Source organism: Pelobates fuscus, chromosome 9 (genome assembly GCF_036172605.1).
Source record: "Pelobates fuscus isolate aPelFus1 chromosome 9, aPelFus1.pri, whole genome shotgun sequence".
Classification (NCBI taxonomy): Eukaryota; Metazoa; Chordata; class Amphibia; order Anura; family Pelobatidae; genus Pelobates; species Pelobates fuscus.
In genome coordinates this window covers 141,457,835-141,477,307 of record NC_086325.1, presented here as the reverse complement: position 1 = coordinate 141,477,307, position 19,473 = coordinate 141,457,835, and the positions used below count along the sequence as shown (strand labels likewise).

At 43.1% G+C, this 19,473-nt stretch overlaps 1 protein-coding gene across 12 annotated transcripts in view; it reads left to right on the top strand.

Moving 5' to 3' along the window:
* DNM1 (dynamin 1) overlaps positions 1-19,473 on the top strand; it is a 111,910-nt gene that overhangs the window by 26,549 nt on the left and 65,888 nt on the right. For all 12 annotated transcript variants that reach the window (XM_063432600.1, XM_063432595.1, XM_063432596.1 and 9 more), the window contains exons 2-7: positions 15,753-15,826; positions 16,443-16,592; positions 16,761-16,964; positions 17,171-17,269; positions 18,004-18,164; positions 18,466-18,608. In XM_063432600.1, the coding sequence (XP_063288670.1) occupies positions 15,753-15,826; positions 16,443-16,592; positions 16,761-16,964; positions 17,171-17,269; positions 18,004-18,164; positions 18,466-18,608 (831 nt within the window). The remainder of the gene's footprint in view (positions 1-15,752; positions 15,827-16,442; positions 16,593-16,760; positions 16,965-17,170; positions 17,270-18,003; positions 18,165-18,465; positions 18,609-19,473) is intronic.

Genomic DNA, 19,473 nt, shown 5'->3' with positions numbered 1-19,473 from the left:
GGATATGATGGATCATATTACAAGGCCTTTAGGGAGGAGCTAGCGCCTCACCTGGCGACGCTGTTTAACTCCTTAAGACAGGGAGGAAGATTGGGCCCCGACATGTCATTAGCTACGATCGTATTACTACCCAAACCGGATAAGGATGCACACCTACCTGAAAACTACAGGCCTATATCGTTGATTAATCACGATGTGAAGATCTTGGCCAAAATACAGGCGGACAGACTGAACCCACTTCTGACTACTCTTATACATGCCGATCAGGTAGGGTTCATACAAGGCCGACAGTTGTTCGAAAATACAAGGCGAACGGTTGATTTGATCTGGAAACAAGTGGCGACGAATACGCCCTCCCTGGTAATTTCTATCGATGCCGAGAAGGCCTTCGACAGGGTCAAATGGAATTTCCTATTTGCTGTGTTGTCACACCTGGGATTTCCGGAAGAGTTCATGCAAGTTACGAGGGCAATGTACCATGATGTAAGGGCTCAGATACAGATTTCAGGGGCCCCGCTTACTCCGTTTCCCCTGCATAATGGAACCAGGCAGGGGTGTCCTCTCTCTCCCCTCCTCTTTGTGCTGGCCCTCGAGCCTCTTCTACAGGCGATCCGCAGGCATCCGAACACCGTATCTGCCTACGCAGATGATGTTCTCCTCACTGTTACGAACCCGCTCGAGTCGATGACCGCATTACAGAGTGTTATAGGAGAATACGGGGACCTATCCGGATACAAAGCAAACATTCCGAAATCCAGCGCGATGCCAATCGGCATGACGGCTGAAGATGTGGCTCAGATACAGAACACTCACCACCTATGAATGGAACCGCGCTCCCTCAAATACCTGGGAGTTCACTTGACGGCAGACCCGAACCGATTGTACTCTAGCAATTACGAACCCATGTTGCGGACTTTAATGAATGACATGGACAAATGGACCGATAAATCTATCTCTTGGCTGGGTCGTATTCACTCCGCCAAGATGAACATCCTCCCTCGTATTCTATTCCTGTTTCAAGCCCTCCCCATCCGCGTCACGAAATCTCAATTACAGCCGCTACAAAGGGCGATTTGTAACTTCGTGTGGCGTAATAAGCGGCATAGAATAGCCAGACAAGTCTTGTATAGGCGTAAAGATAGAGGGGGATTGGGGCTTCCAAATTTGTACTATTACTATTTGGCGGCCCAGTTGTCCCAGGTGATTATGTGGCATTCCCCTGTGGGAGAAAGGAGATGGGTGGAAATAGAATCTTTGATGGTCGGTCTTGATGTTCCCCAATTCACTATGTGGGTCCCGAGAGAACATAGGCCCATGATCAGAGCAACCTGCCCGGCCATCCTTAATTCTCTACGATTATGGGATGTGAACTGCACTAAGTTCAGACTCACCTCATCTCACTCCCCTATGACTCCGATACTTAGGAATCGAGCATTTCCACCTGGTATGGCCCCGAGGAATTTTCGCAATATAGAAAAAAACGGGGTACAACGGTATTACCAACTCTATCGAGAGGGGACTGTGATCCCTTTTCAAGACCTCCAACAAAACACCCACCTGACTCCAACAGATTATTTTCGATACCTCCAGGTAAGGGACTTTGCTAGGAGACCAGATATTATAGCGGCGGCCAAGGGACAGTTTACCTTCTACGAGCGACTTTGTAGAGATGCGTCTGCCCCCAAGGGGATGATCACCCTCATATACGCTCACCTTAGTACAGAAACTAAAGAATGGGGTAGACTGGCGTACATTGACAGATGGGAACAGGACTTAGGGGAAGTACTTGAAGGTATCGAATGGCAGGAAATCTGGGAAGCCACCAAGAGCGCCTCTATATGCGTCACACAACAAGAACAGGCATGGAAAACCATGCTCAGATGGTATACTACCCCGGCCATTTTGCACAAAATGCACAAACTAGACTCCGACGATTGTTGGAGGAGCTGCGGTTTCCGGGGTACGTATCTTCATATGTGGTGGGAATGCCCGGCGCTCCAAGGTTTCTGGAAGGCTGTTGAAAACCTACTGAGACAGACATTTGGCAGACCCCTCCCCCTAGACCCATGGATCTATCTTTTAAATAGAACTATAGAGGGATGGTCGAGGAAAGAACAGAGATTGGTGCGAACAATCACCTTGAGTGCGCGTAGAACTATAGCAGCGGCATGGTTAACACCTGAAGGACCGGAATTCGGGGGGTGATCTCTAGAATAAGGGAAAGCAGGATCATGGAGGATCTTACTGCCAGGATACGGGGGACCGTAGCGGCCTTCCAAAAAGTTTGGGAACCGTGGGACAATAGCGCCCCGGGCACTGGGGATACTTAATGGGATGGGATCTCGATCACTACTTGGGGGGTCCCTAGCTCGTTCGCCCTCCCCCCCCCCCTCTTTATTTCTTAATCCTTGTTTCTATTCTTTCTTCTCTCTTCTTCTCTTCTTTTTATATTTCTACAAAACCCTTGATATATATAAGGGTTCTCTCTTATATTCTGTTGTTCTTTTATTAGTATTGTCTCAGTTCACTTGGATATGGTTCCTTCCTAGCACAGACATGGGTCATGTTGGAGAGACGGGGATCCCTAGGGCTCATCCTACTTTGGGTGGTCTCTGGGCTATTGCTCGAGGTACAGGACCTGTCTAGTAGTACAATATACTTGCAGAGAGGCGGGTAGCCTGGAATTCCGGAGGTGGATTATCTATAGGACTGGTATATGATCCAATATGAGCTCTGGTAGGGGTTATCTAACAATGTATACTATTGCACAAGATTTACCTTAACGCTATTTCTCGCTATGCCTCTCCTGTATAACAGTAAGGAACTTAACTGATGTTGCTACAAAAAAAAACAAAAAAAAAAAACCCTCGACAGGGGGCAGGTATTACAGACTGCATACAGTGAATTGTTATGGGTGCCAAAGGTGATATATTTGTATTCGAATGCATGTTCCTGTATATTTTGGCTTCTGCGCAAGCTACCAAGTCATATTACTCTTGCCTTTCCTGTCGTGTGCAAAAATAAAGAATTAAAAAAAAAAAAGAATGCAACAAACTTCAACACAATAATCCTTTAGTAGAAAGTACATTAAAAAAAAGGAAACTCACATTTTAAAGAGCCTTTTATAAGGGTATAGGCTCTAAACACATCCGCCACTGTGCCTTTTAAGGTAGGCAGTAACACCTGGGGGGTAGGGGTTGTTCTTTTCTTCCCTCTGTCAATTGATTATATCTCCAAATAAAGCACAAAAGAGATTTCCTGGTGCAGATTGTCTTAAGCCAAATGGTGCAGAATATATATATAAGCTCAATGCTCACCTTTTATAGAGCCTTTTGGTGACTGGCTCTAAGTACTGCAGGCATAAGTGTCAATTAGGAGGTGACACTTCCCTCAACCGGATACCAAATATGAGGAGGAGATGGAATATAGGTAACTTAAAATTACAATTTATTAGACAAAAAAAAAAAAAATAAATACAATAAATATAACAATATAAAAGTAGCATATATAAATACTAAGTGTTCTCTCCCTCCTCTTCCGTCAGAGACGCGTTTCGCCATTCTTTTCGGCTTCCTCAGTCGACAGACAGTGGGAATCGTTCCACTTTTAGAATGTTGGCCCATTATTATGCTTTCAACACTTTTACTGTATTCCTCCATAGATATGAATATTGTGAAGAACACTTTGCCCTATTTGTCCTTTTTACTATATTTCACTGTGTTACGATGATACCGGAGAAACTGATGGAAGCCAAGCACAGAGAGATGGACACAGGTTTCTTCAGGAAGGAAGAGATTCTTTATTCGATTCACCGATCGGGACTCAGAGGGACTAATGTCACCAAAATACAGCAAGTTCTGAGCCCCGGACAATAGTGCAGGCTCCTTATATAGGCAGCGCTACGGAATTTGTTGGCGCTATATAAATAATAAAATAATAATAATAATAATAATATAACTCCTCCCATATTAAGCTCCACCCGCACATTCTCTTAACCAATCAATACAAAAATAATTAACTTCCTGCTTGACCGCATGGCCTGTCCAGCACAATGGAGGAGGGGAATACTACATCCTGTATTCTCGCACATGCTCCGTACACTACTGATCGTATCTTGCCTCGTGCAACTAACTGATCGATACGTCAGCATATGCACGTACACATGCCACGTCGTAATCTCGGCCTACTAAATTTATTTTTACCGAGATTCCACCACATTCCCCCCTTTGATGCCTCTTGATATTTCACAATTGCTTGAGGCATCACTTAACCTTAGTTTGCATATACCTCAGGTTACCATGAACCAGACCAGACTTTTCCCATGATGTGAATCTCTTAACACTCCTCTTCCTGCATTGGTTCTCCCTGATCTAGAGCCTCATATTTATATATGGCCATTATCTGTGCTGCAGCCTTCCTTTCTGCTATATTTTCTATCAGGCTTTGCACAGACCTAACTACTAAGGGGATAAGACATGGCAGGAGTAGACACAACATTAAAATGAGTAGGACTCCGCCTACCAATGCCTTAAGCCCTCCAAACTGCTCATACCAGTTACCAAACCAACTACTTGGATTATACCCTTTCCATACCTGAGTAGGCACGTGTGCTAGTTTAACCATATGGCTAGTAAGCTCAGCTATTGCTTGCCCTTCGTCATCTATTTGAAGACAGCAATTGCTCAGGTTAAACTTCCCACATACACCTCCCTCTACTGCCAATAGGTAATCCAAGGCTAATCTATTTTGGTATACTGCTGTCCTCATCTTGGTATTATGTTTAGCTAGAAGATTGAGCGCTTGTGAGGTCTCATTAGTAATAATCTCAACCACCGCCTGTAATCTTATGATGCGGTTGAGCATATAAATTGGGGTTCTATATCCAAAAGTACAATCCTCTGCCCACATGGCTGGCCCATAATAATCTATAATACGCTGGGGAGGCCATTCATTATCTTCCCAGGCGCCTATCTCTATGGGTCCCCTTTTCTTCCTATGATTCACATCATACACTTTAACACCTAAAGTCTCACCTGTTTCAATAGGTAACAAGAAGAAGGATGGTTTGAGCATACCCAACACACATGCCCCTTCCCAGTCCTGTGGCAACTCCGAATAGGCCTTCTTACCACAGATCCAGTACAAATTTGCTGGGGCTCTCCAACTAGATGTGATGGATAAATCAAACCACACGTCCTTTAAATTGGCATATCTTGCAAACGGGTTAGATGGTTCTGAGACATTTGAAGCCGACCACCAAGTTGTATTCTTTGTATCATCATCATAAGCTTTTTGCCCTAGACAAGTTAATTCTCCTACAGAAGTATTATACATCATTCCTTTCCTTGCTATGCAAACATAACCTATGATGGAGGTCTTTAATCTCCACTCAGATTTACCTCTAACACTCATTTGATAATCGGCTTGTGAGGATATTAATTGGTCAACTGCCTCAGAACCGGACATTATCTCCTTTGCTTCCCAAGGCCATTGGTCTCCCATGTTAGTACCTCCACACACATAGCAGTTGGTAACATTAAGACTACCGGCAATACTTTCAGCTAAATCAATGAACAGGTTTTTAGCGTTATGGGGGATCTAATTATCTATACTCATCTCTTCATAAAAGGAATGGTATACCTGATGAGTTTGGGAGGTTACCGTATCGGTCTCTATCCCTATAAACAATACTGTCCCAGGGTCTAAACCCGTCCCGTATATTTGAAACCCAAATAAATTACCATATCTATCTAAGAATTGGTCAGGATTATTTATAAGAATATGGACTGGATTGCATTCCATAGACTTACAGTATGGATTGGTAGGCAACTTAGTCACAATCATATCCTTGTCTGCTGTCTGTCCCCAAGTTGCCCACCCCACACAAGACCAATATGGGCAAAAATTATATTCTCTATTTGGGCATCTAGGACTCACATACTTATTTTTACTACTGGGACAAATATATTTATCATTAGACCCATACATTCTCTCCCATCTAAGATCCCCACATACATTCCACGGCTTTCTACCACTTGATATCGCCTTACATGCATCAAATAGCAGAACACCCGAAGAATGTACGGATTCTAATACCGTTTTATTTATTAGGGTCCCCTGAGGATCTCCATTCCTGAGAGTCAACCAAATTGTACGGGGTTGATACTCTGGACTGAAGCACTTAGGTTCTCCTACCCCTAGATGGCATACACTATACTCTACATTTAAGTATCTACAACTAGACACATCACCTTTACACTCATATTGCGTATGCCAAATTAGGGTCTGGGAAATATGGTTACCTGTTCTGGTAGTCTTAATGCATACCTCACAGCTAGTAGTGTCGGTACCTCCACCTTCCTGAATATAAAAATACATATAAATAAACATTATCATAAGCACATCTTTCGTCGGCATCCTCAGTCTTCGTCCGTGCGATGGCACCTCAGCTTCCAGGATATAAGGGCTGCAGGGAATGGAGTTCTGCTCGTCTTCACAGGGGTCCCTTCGAGACTTTTAAATCACTCGTTGGTGAGCGGACAGGCTTTATTATGGCCTTCTCACTCACTTACCAATCTCTGAAACAATAAAATTTGTAATCCACAAGTTTCCTCGTCACTCCGACTGAGTCGTGCGCTTTAACCGGATCTTGCAGGGATTCTCTGGATCTGGTGTAACTTGCCAAGAATCGACTGCTGCTGGTTTAACCCTGGAGTGATGTATCCATGGAGTCACTTCGGCCACTTTTATCGCTGTAGGGGTAGACAAAAGAACAACATAAGGACCTCTCCACTTGGGCCCTAACGGTACATTATTCCACTCTTTAATCCACACTTGGTCTCCTGGGTGGTAACTATGAACTGGGGGATAAATATTCACAGGTAATCTATCTTGTACCCATTTCTGTACCTCCTCCATAGTCTTACCCAACTCTACAACCTGCTGCCGAGTAATTCCTTCTCCCAACTGACTCAAATCCCCCCTTAAGTTACCAAGTACGGGAGGTGGACGCCCATACATGATTTCAAAAGGAGAGAGGCCCATCCTTCTGGTAGGTGTACTGCGGATTCATAACAGAACTATAGGCAAAAGAACATTCCACTTAAGTTGGGTTTCCTGACACATTTTTGCCAACTGGTTCTTAATAGTTCTATTCATTCTCTCTACCTTACCAGAACTCTGAGGTCTATATGCCGTATGAAGCCTCCACTTTATACCAAGCATATGAGTCAGTTGTTGTAGGCATTGATGAACAAAAGCTGGACCATTGTCCGATCCTATAGAGCAGGGTAGTCCATATCGGGGTATTATTTCTCGTAGCAGGAATCTCACAACTTCTCCTGCTTTCTCTGTACGAGTAGGACATGCTTCTACCCAGCCTGAATAGGTGCACACAACTACTAGTAGGTAGCGATGTCCACCAGATTTAGGCATTACTGTATAGTCAATTTGTAAATCGGACATAGGGAGTCCCCCCATAAACTGGACTCCTGGTGGCTTTACTGGTCCTTGCCTTGCATTATTTTTAGCACACGTTACACATCTTCGTACAATGGCTTGAGTTAAGTTGGACAATCTTGGTATGTAGTAATGTTTTCTGAGAGATTCTTCTGTACTGTCTCTCCCAGAATGTGTCCCGTTGTGATAGTTTTGGACAATTTCTACCGCTAGTGATGCTGGAATAACTATTCTCCCATCTTCTAACTGATACCATTTGTTCTCCAAATACTTTCCAGGTTCAGTCTTTAACCAGTCCTCTTCTTGAGCTGTATAAACTGGAGTCCATTGAGACAGTGGAGTTGGTATAAGAGCAGCTATATGTTCCACATATTCCTGTCTACCTGATTCAGCGGCATGCTTAGCTGCATTATCTGCCATCCGGTTTCCTTTGGTTACATCACCATCTCCTCTCAGATGCGCTCGACAATGTATAATACCGACTTCTTTCGGTTCCCATACTGCTTCCAATAGTTGTAGGATTTCTGATGCGTACTTGATTTCTTTGCCCTCTGAATTCAATAGTCCTCTTTCTTTATACAAAGCTCCGTGGGTATGAGTGGTTAAAAACGCATACTTGGAGTCCGTGTAGATGTTCACTCTCAAACCTTCAGCCAATTGTAACGCTCGTGTCAGTGCTATCAATTCTGCCTTTTGTGCTGATGTTCCTTTTGCCAGTGGCCGAGCTTCTATCACCTTATCTATCGTTGTTACTGCATATCCTGCATAGCGGATCCCTTCTTTCACGTAACTACTGCCGTCTGTGTAATATTGAACATCAGGGTTCTGGATGGGAAAATCACGAAGATCTGGTCTACTTGAGAATACTTCATCCATCACCTCCAAACAATCATGTTGACTTTCAGTAGGTTGTGGCAAAAGAGTAGCTGGATTTAAGGTATTAACAGTCTCTAAATGCACTCTTGGGTTTTCACACAACATTGCTTGATACTTGGTCATACGGCTGTTACTAAACCAATGATTTCCTTTGTAATCCAACAACGTCTGTACTGCGTGTGGGACTCGTACATAAAGTTCTTGACCCAGAGTGAGTTTATCGGCTTCAGCTACCAGCAGGGCGGCTGCAGCTACGGCTCTTAGACAAGGTGGAAGTCCGCTGGCCACTGCATCCAGTTGCTTAGACATATAGGCAACAGGTCTTTGCCATGATCCCAAGTACTGTGTCAATACTCCCACAGCCATTCTTCTTTGCGCGTGTACATACAGGTAGAATGGTCGTGTGTGATCAGGCAGACCTAATGCTGGGGCACTCATCAAAGCCTTCTTCACATCTTCAAATGCCGTTTGCTGTTCTTGAGTCCATAAGAAGGGGTCGTGTTCTGTACCCTTGATAGCTGCATACAGAGGTTTTGCCAATATCGCGTAACTGGGAATCCATATCCTACAGAAGCCTGCTGCCCCCAAGAACTCTCACACTTGTCTTCTATTCTTGGGTGTTGGTATTTGGCACACAGCTTCTTTTCTCTCTGGCCCCATTATCCTTTGACCTTCAGAGATATGGAATCCCAGATATTTGACAGTTGGCAGACACAACTGAGCCTTCTTCCTAGACACCTTGTATCCTGCCTTCCAGAGAATGTGTAGTAGATCGTGCGTTGCTTGCTGACATATTTCCCTTGTGACTGCGGCTATCAACAAGTCATCTACATATTGTAACAATACACACTCTCCTGGGATGGACTCGAAATCCAGTAGATCTTGACTTAGAGCTGAACCGAACAGGGTAGGTGAATTTTTAAACCCTTGGGGCAGTCTTGTCCAAGTCATTTGGCGTTTTGAGCCCGTTACAGCATTTTCCCATTGGAAAGCGAAGATACATTGGCTTTCTGCGGCAATTCGGAGGCAAAAGAAGGCATCTTTGAGGTCTAAGACTGTAAAATATGTAGCACCGCCCGGAATTAAAGCAAGCAGGTTATACGGATTGGGCACAACTGGATGTATACTAACAACCGCATCATTGACTGCTCTCAAGTCCTGCACAGGGCGATACTCATCTGTACCGGGCTTTTGAACAGGCAGCAATGGGGTGTTCCAGGGGGAAGTACAGAATTTTAGGATACCATACCGTATGAACTTATCCAGATAAGATTGAATGTTTTTCTTAGCCTTCTGCGGGATGTGATATTGCCGTAGGCTCACTGGATAAACCCCAAGTTTTAGTTCGATTTTAATAGGTGGAATATTGCGGGCCAGTCCTGGTGGGTTGTTCTCTGCCCAAACTCCTGGTATGTTGAATAAGGACTCATCACTCCTAGGGTTTTGGCTAGTCAACGCTGTATAAAGTCGCCACTCTTCTTCCTTTGGTATGGATAATGTCATAATACCTGAAGGTCCATTAAACTTTAAGGATGTTGTTCCGTTTGGTAGGAACGTAATCTGCGCTTGTAATTTGGATAGCAAATCACGTCCCAGCAATTGGACTGGACATTCAGGCATGTAAAGGAATTGATGTTTTACTACGTGGCCTCCCAATGTACAGAGTCGACTTTTAAGAACCGGTTTTGCAGCACTTCTTCCAGTTGCTCCTATCACGGTAATAGTTCTTCCAGATGGAGGAGCAACTAGGTTAGTCACCACCGAATGTTCAGCACCAGTGTCGATCATGAATGCACTCCTTTTTCCCCCTATTGATACATCGACCATAGGCTCCGCTCGACCAAGGGGGATGGAGCCCGGTCGGTATCAATAGTCCTCCATGACCGTGTCAGCCAATCCTACGAAGTCCCTACCTTCTCTATCGCGGGACCTTTGTGCTGCGGGATAGTATCTATCCTCTCTTACACTTCCTCTATTACCATTACTCCCTCCGGGACCTCCTCTACCTCTCGCTCTGCCTCTAAAGTTTCCATAACCTGCCCTGGGTGGGTCTCTCTCGTACTGCTCTCTTTTCGGACACTCGCTTCTCCAATGCCCTTCTTCTCTGCAATACGCGCACTGATTCCTACTCAAGGGCTCCCTATTCCACCTACTATTGCCTCTATCTGGGCCCCGTCTATCTACGCCTGCGATCGCTACCGCTAGCATATCCGCCTTTTTACGCATCTTGCGCTCTTCCTCTTTCTTACTTTCTGATTCCCTATTCATATATACCTTATTTGCTACTTCCATTAGTTGGGTGATGGACATTCCTGCAAACCCTTCTAACTTCTGTAGCTTGCGCTTAATATCTCCGTAAGCTTGGCTGACAAAGGCAGAGTTTACCATTCGGGAATTATCAGTGTCTTCCGGATCAAAGGGGGTATACAAGCGGTATGCCTCCAATAATCGGTCATAAAAGACACTAGGTGCTTCATCACTTTTCTGAATCACCTCAACTGTCTTCGACATATTTATGGCTTTCTTCCCTCCGGCTTTCATGCCAGCAATTATAGCATCTCTATAGGCTTTTAGGTGACGCATATCTGCGCCATTAACATTCCAGTCGGGGTCGGTATTAGGATAATGTGTTGCGGCCCATGCTGCTGGATTGGCTTGATTTAAAGTACGGGCTTCTTCCTCTAGCGCTTTAATGGCCGCTTGATTAATCCTAGTCCTCTCCTCATTGTTAAATAATGTCATTAATAATTGCTGGCAATCAGCCCAGGTTGGATTATGCATCTGGACTATCGAGGTGAACAGGTCGGTCATGGCTTGTGGTTTCTCAGTATACGAGGAATTGTGGGTCTTCCAATTCAAGAGATCGGTAGTCGTGAACGGGACATAGACGAAGACTGGGTCAGCATACACCATTTGACCTGTGGCATCAAGATAGGCTGACCCAGGATTCAAACGAAGAGGCATCTGATAATGTTTGGGTTGTTGGGTACCGGTCAGTTGTCGGGTTAGTATAGGGCTACGTGGAGGGGCGTCGGTTAGAGGTTCCGGTCGGGGGGTAGTAAGACATGAGGATGTAGAAGCTTGATTTTGGGGAAGGCCGGTAAACAAAATATTCCGAGCCGGGCTAGAAGAAGCCTGACCGGAAGCTTGAGTTGGCGCCAAATCAGGATACATGGGTTTAACGGGGGTTGGTACCGGAAGGGGAGGTTTAGTAACGGGTGGGATGGATTCTGAGCTGGAGGAGGAAGTAGATGGGGACAACGGACGAGTGGGTGTGGAACTTCCTATACTTGTATCACTTCCCTCTACAGGGAAGTAAGGGGGCGGCATAGGGATCTCGGACTCAGGGGGCGTGTCCAAAATGGGCTTAACCGTAGTCCTAGTGGACAAACAAGTCCTGGCCACCATGAGGCGACATTGCTCCTCGTGGCATATCCGGATCCATCTTGGCGAGTCGTTTACGGCCTGCCTCCAACAATCAATGTATGGAAACTGTCCGTAAAGTTCAGGCCTACCTGATACAGCCACGTGTACACGCTGTACCAGATTTGGATCCAAACTGCCACGTGGCGGCCATGCCGCAACCAAAGTAGGCCACTCCCTAGTGCACAAAGTGACCAAACGTACAGAAGACATTTTAACCCCAAAATCACATTTTGTAAATCCCTTTTTAAAATTCTTTACCATACAACCTAAGGGATCCAAAATCGTCGACTCCGACGCGCCCATACTTATCAATGGAGCGTAGTTGACAACGAATGCTATACACACACTCTATTCAACAGTCACACCCGTTTCTTCCGGCAACAGCACCACGTGGTACAGTTACCAAGTGTAACGTACACAATAACACGATAAAAACACTCAGGGAATTCCCGTGCACACACAGCTGTTACACCAGTCACTAAGTAATCGATATTATGCCCTTTGGCGAAACTATACAGTCACCCACGCTATAATTCTCTATATATGAATTACCCGTCTATAACACACCCCAGTAACATCGTCTTTTACAAATAGTAGTTACAGTATGGTTAGCATAGGTCAAAGTACAATTTAAGGTCACAATACAATTATTAGTGGTTATGGTGTTAGACATGCAATAAACGACAATGATTAGTACTTATATACAGTGTCAGTAAATATACAGGGTTATGGTACCGTGCACTATAATACAGCAACACACTATTAACACTCTCGCTAGACGGCTGAGCTCGCGCTATCTAACAAGATATACACTTTACTAACAATCTTTAACACATATACAATCCCAACTAAACTATTGGCCAGTACCTTGATGGACTACCTAAAACTATCTACATCCGTTTTGGTTAGCCACACTGCCCAAGCACCACATATAGCGAACTAGAGGGCGGAATTTACAACAGAACCCTTTTAGTCTTTCTACTCTATCAATAGTCTAGTGGGTTCCAAATTTACACGCCTTCCCACTTAGCCAAGATAGGTTGAGATCTAGCGGACCGAATTTACACAGACGCCGCTTAGTCTCCCGGTCCCTCCGACCTAGCGAACAATATTGTACACCCTAGAATGCTAGTCTAGACAAGACACCGGTGTCCGGCTAGGGCTATTTACACAGAACCCCGCCTGACTCCAAACCAAATCAAACAGTCTTACTAAAGAGCGTTCGATTGAGCGGTGCGCCTTCGCTCCTTCCCTCCGACAGAGGGGGCAGATTCCATACACAGATTTAACCCCTTATGGGCCTACCGCACAATCGGTATACCCCTAGTGGGTCCGCCGTCAAAAAAAGGCGGTCGTCTTACCTCCTCGTTCCTGAACCTGAGTTCACACTCATCGACAGGGACACCCCAGCACTTACTACGTAGAGGCCGATGATCTCCTGGACAACAGACCAGTGGCGCCGAGACGAAGGGAGGTCCACGCAGAAGTTCAGGGGTGCAGCCGTAGAGAACGTGGGCAAAGATAGACCGTCTCACGCCTCTGCTTCTCAGCTACCGTTGAACGATGAGCTTCCCGGCCAATGCACCAAATGATACAGGAGAAACTGACGGAAGCCAAGCACAGAGAGATGGACACAGGTTTCTTCAGGAAGGAAGAGATTCTTTATTCGATTCACCGATCGGGACTCAGAGGGACTAATGTCACCAAAATACAGCAAGTTCTGAGCCCCGGACAATAGTGCAGGCTCCTTATATAGGCACATAACTCCTCCCATATTAAGCTCCACCCGCACATTCTCTTGACCAATCAACACAAATAAGAATTAACTTCCTGCTTGACCGCATGGCCTGTCCAGCACAATGGAGGAGGGGAATACTATATCCTGTATTCTTGCACATGCTCCGTACACTACTGATCGTATCTTGCCTCGTGCAACCAACTGATCGATACGTCAGCATATGCACGTACACATGCCACGTGGTAATCTCGGCCTACTAAATTTATTTTTACCGAGATTCCACCACAACGACTATTTTTATTTTTGTACATATAGATATACCAATCATCTCATAATAGTAATCTAGTGCACTGCTTTTAACCTTTATTCTTAAGGATACCCCCATAGTCAAGAATTGTTAGGTTTGATGTTTCTCTATCTAACAATGATATCAGTACCATCTGGAATGTTGGTTACTGTCAATTTTCCTTTAATGACAAGTTTGTATATGACTGGCTTATATGTGTGTACTTAATAATGTGCATACTGTGCTTACCTATTTGATTATATGTGACTCTATATTGTAACAGTACTGCAAAGTGCTTTTGGTGCTTAGACTGGCCCTTGACCTTTGGCTAGGAATGGGGGCATGATGATCCTTGGTGGTCCAGTAGGCAGAGCATATTTTCTGCACCTTAAGCAAAGGAGCAGGCCTATCATAGAATCAGAGCGTTGCCATGGACACATGGATGCAATGTGCGATGCACGCACAGTCCCATAATTTGATCTCCCCAGTTGGCCTAGGCTCTTGGTTATCTATTTGCCTGTCTGGGCATGTATGTAGCTATGTGTATGTTATGGTTAACTTTTATGTTATGTCTGTGTTTTTCTGTAACCCTAATAGACTCTACAAATCTTACAAACAGTACAGTGCTGTATATACCAAGATTGGCTAAATATGTCAAAAGTAAAGTTCATCAAACAGACTAATAATCTGAAATGAGTCATGGACCCGGTCTCCTCTTTATTACGCCTTCCTGGCTGCCAGCCATGGAACTAAATAATTAAAAATAACACTATAAGGAGTGGGGCATATGTGATCTTGAGGGTATTGATTTTGGCATTTTACAGAGTTAAGATGGGTATCTGATTTCCATGCTAATTTCCTAGTCTGCAACAGATTCCTCAGCAAATTCTATAATTGGAATTTCCGTCTGCAAAGTTGCCACAATCTTAGAAAAAGGAAATTAAAGAGTATGAACGTATTAGTGATGAATTGTAGCTCCAAATCCAGTTAGATTTAGCCCTTCTTAAAACGGACAGTGTCTTGCGACTGTTCAGACACATTTATTATAAATTGTAAGTATGTATGAACAGCTTAGAGCTGCCATCTTTATTATCTAGCAGACTGTAGCCGATGTAATACCAAGACGATTAAAGCTGATGTAATAATAACCAGCTAGCTTTATTTTTGTCTTGCAAGCACAGTGATGCAGTACAGAGAATAAAAACAAAGATATAGCAGTTTACTAGGACGAGGTCATACATTATTTGTCAAGTAACTCCACTGTCCGGTGAGACAAAATGTCTTGTTTCATTAGTCATATTTTCTTGCATAGTTAGTAAAAAATGCTTAATTACAACTCTGCAAATTGTGTTTAATAACCACATGAAGGATTTCAAATTTTGATTACATAATATTTATTTTTGCCAGTGTACGATTTATTTGTAAAAGCCTTTCTTTCAGCAAGTCCAAAATCCTGGATTCTCCAAAAAGTCATATCTAGACTCGGAGTAGAACAGGGCCTGTGTAAGCGGACATATCTTATCTAGGGTAATCCTTCCTTTTCCTTGGAAAAACCTTTTAATCTGAAAGGAAGTGCAGTTGTTACCATTACAACATGTTGCCTTTGACCCCCACATCCATATTTAGGAAACCGTCAATAATTATCAATGTTGTCTTCAGCATGCATCCTGACTCTCTAGAACGAGGCCTGAAATTCAGCTCTGTATTATGAACATTTGATGATACTACAAGGGAGACCTTATTAGACAATAGATACTGTGACTTTGCACGGTGTATGTGTTGATCTTGTAAAAGGTGTAGGGTTACAAACCGGAAAGGAAAAGGGCAGCTTGGGGTGAATATTGGAGACACGTATAACAGAAGGGACAATAGTGACACCACATGGGAGGTTCAGTGACAGCATCACAAGATGGGACACAGTTTTTATTTGGAGGTGTGATACCAATCTCCATTTTCTTTTTATTTTAGAGATTTTCTGCCCCGAGGATCTGGTATTGTAACCAGGAGACCCCTTGTCTTGCAGCTGGTGACCTCTCCTACAGGTGAGAACCATGGATTTTGATGAACAGGGTTGAAGGTATTCCTTGGTGTGTGTAAGTATGTGTTACTGACACTTATATCAGGTGATGGTGGACAATCACTTACTCTTCAGTTGTTGAATTACTGCTCCCATCAGTCTCGGATTGAGCACAGGTACAGTTGGTGTACATGATAGTTGGAGAAAGCAGGACTGGCTGTCATGATTGTTGTTATATACATGTTTCCCTGAATTCCCATGTAGCCATTAATTTGTGATGCCCAAACTGATAACTGTGATATAAGTAAATTAAATTCCCCTAGATTTGGAACTTTAAGACAAGAGTTTTGTTTGACATGTGAATGGTTAAAAAAAACAAAAAAAAAAAAAAACAGGCTTGTTTTTACCTAATTTACTGCCAAGTTCCTAATGCAGTAATTCGAAAAACAAGCCGGCTTTTAAAATCAAAGGCAACTGAGCTTATTAGATCACAAAATATACTCTGCTGTCATAAGCCAATTGTGCTTAAATTCACTGGAATTTGGGTTTAATTGCTCAGGGTTTCACTCTACCTAAGAGTTAGCTAATAGCCCCAGTTTATTTTCCAATGTACTCCAAGTGATATTTGTGTTGTGCCACAGAATATGGGGAATTCTTACACTGTAAAGGAAAGAAATTCACAGACTTTGAGGAGATCCGTATGGAGATCGAGGCTGAAACTGATCGGGTCACTGGAACAAACAAGGGAATCTCCCCCGTGCCAATCAACCTCCGAGTCTATTCTCCTAATGGTAAGCATGTTCCTAACTCCCTTACCAACCATATTGAACATTGTTCAATAAAACCTATTCAATAAAACCTGTTGCCTCCTAGAAATTCCACACATTGTCTTTTATCCTTCTTAAGACACTTTATTTTCTCTCTTACACTATCACCATTCTTATCCCTTTTCTACTTAGTGCTTAACTTGACTCTTGTGGACCTTCCGGGTATGACAAAAGTCCCTGTGGGTGATCAGCCAGTAGACATTGAATTCCAGATCCGTGAGATGCTCATGCAGTTTGTCACTAAGGAAAATTGTCTCATTCTGGCTGTGTCTCCAGCAAACTCTGATTTGGCAAATTCTGATGCCTTGAAAATTGCCAAAGAGGTGGATCCCCAGGGTAAGTTCTAATATAAAAGTGTGTAATGTTCCCATTTGTCAGTATTTACAAGTATGTACCGGTATGTGTATTTCTTCATTTCCAGTGTTGTCTGCATATATTAATATGTATCCGGAGACTTGTAAAGTTCCACATTGAGATACGAGTACATTTACCATCTTTTGTATACATATATCTGTAAAGAACTTGTCCAATTTTCCTTCTAGGACAACGCACAATTGGTGTAATTACCAAACTGGACCTGATGGATGAAGGCACAGATGCCAGGGATGTCCTAGAAAACAAGCTGCTGCCCCTACGAAGAGGTAAGGAACAAAGAATTTTTACTCAAGACACCTGCATGTGGGAGTTTGATCCTTCAGTTGGGATTCAGAGCACTACTAAAATGACTAAGATGGAATGCTCAGATGTTTTAGATTCTAATATTAAAAGTTTCACTCTAATCGTATAAAAAAAAAGAAACCATTCCACAGTGCTCGTACACATGGCAAGTCCTCTCAAGTATCAAGTCCTACAAACATTTCCACTCTGTTAATGAAGTGTAAATTTCATGATGTCACAGCCCACAGCCATATGCAAATGTCAATGGAATTATTAAAGGTTTTAACCAGATCCCATTAATGCTGTATTTTTGTGCCCATGAATTTCCATATTTACGTTCCTGTAACATTGACTCCCAATCACTCTCTAGTTACACATATGTAACTGGCATCTTTCATTTCTATTTAAAAAAAGTTATATCTCTGAAAAATTTGTTTTATATGGAAGAGACGTCTTTTAATAACTGTGTCCAAATATGAGCACATGCGTGGTTTGGGTGTCAAACAAATCTTTCTGTATCATTTCTTTCTATGTTTAATCTTTATGGTATCATTGCAACTCATGTTGATGAAAATGGGGAATAATTAATATTACTTAAGCAAGTCATCAGTGTTGGGCCTGTTCATCTGTCGGTGTTTTCATGCTGGATGCTCCATCTCATGACAGCTGCCCATCATTCTGGAGCAGTTGGTACTAATGAGGTCCATGTTCTTTACAGGTTACATTGGAGTAGTAAACCGAAGCCAAAAAGATATTGATGGGAAGAAAGACATCCAAGCTGCTTTGGCGGCTGAAAGAAAGTTCTTTCTCTCCCATCCATCTTATCGCCATCTGGCTGAACGCATGGGGACACCCTACCTGCAGAAAGCTCTCAATCAGGTATGGCAACAGAGTATCACTGAAATTATTTTTTTCGATACATCAATGTTGAGCAAAATTCCCACAGAGAAAGTAATGGGTCTATTAAACTACTATGCTGGTAGGACAATGAAGTTTCAAGGCAGGCTGTGATGATCTTACAGCAGTTTAGGCATGACCTATATTTACCAACAGGAAAAAAATAAATGTTATCTGTAGATAATATAATACCATGCATGAATGGTCCTTTATTAAATACAATTTTATGATGTCAGTGATTCGTATTCTGACTCTTCTTCTTACTGGTTCCATTCATCCCCAGCAACTGACCAACCATATCAGAGACACGCTTCCCGGACTGCGCAACAAGCTGCAAAGCCAGCTGCTCTCCATCGAGAAGGAAGTGGACGAGTATAAGAATTTCCGTCCAGATGACCCAGCTCGTAAAACCAAGGCGCTGCTCCAGTGAGTGCTTTTAGACCATATTAAAACCTTTAAAGTTTTGTTCAGTTCTTTTATTCTGAGTATTATTATTATTATTATTTTTTTTTTTTTAAAGAGAACATTACATTTTAGAGAGTGGCAAAAATGAAGCACAAAACAGAAATAGTGGCTTTTTCCTTTTTTTTTATTTTTAATTTTTGCTGTGCAAGGAAAGATACAGGTTAGCTTGCAATGCCACAACAGCATGAGCAGGCGAGACATTTTGCATGGCAATACAGTGAAATGGCATTTGATATTTCTGCACAATTTTTTGATATAGAGGAATCATGTTAGGCAAACGTGATGAAATCTCTGAGTGTATGCTACAGTTATGATAGGCAAAGCACTATTGGAACTTTCTAAGTACCGGAATAAATGTCGTTTAACATGCTAGGCAGACAAAATATAGTTAAGACCACTGGAGCTGAGCAGACCTCCGTAGTATTACATAGATCTGTGTGAGAACAGGTGGGTGAAGTGATTAGGGAAGACAAAATGGCTGCCGTGTATAGCAAAAAATACTAGATCATGGGCGGCAAATGTTAAACTGAAAGCTGCTGTCTCTTGTAGAGTGTCTGGATGAAGTCGCTTAAGACTTTTAGTCAGTGACAAGGTAATACAGCAGTTTGGCTTAAAGCAAAATAATAGGGATCCACATGTTTTTGCAGGTGTCACAGGTACTCATCTGCGTAGCAGTAGAGCTTCCCTTTCTAGGTGACAAAACCGTAACAACGTATTACTGGGCCTTAGAATGGGCGGATTTAACGTAATAGAATAAACAGTCTCGCGCTGAGGTCAGGATTACAAAAAGGAAAAAATACAATAAGAACAAAGTCAAAGGGTCAGG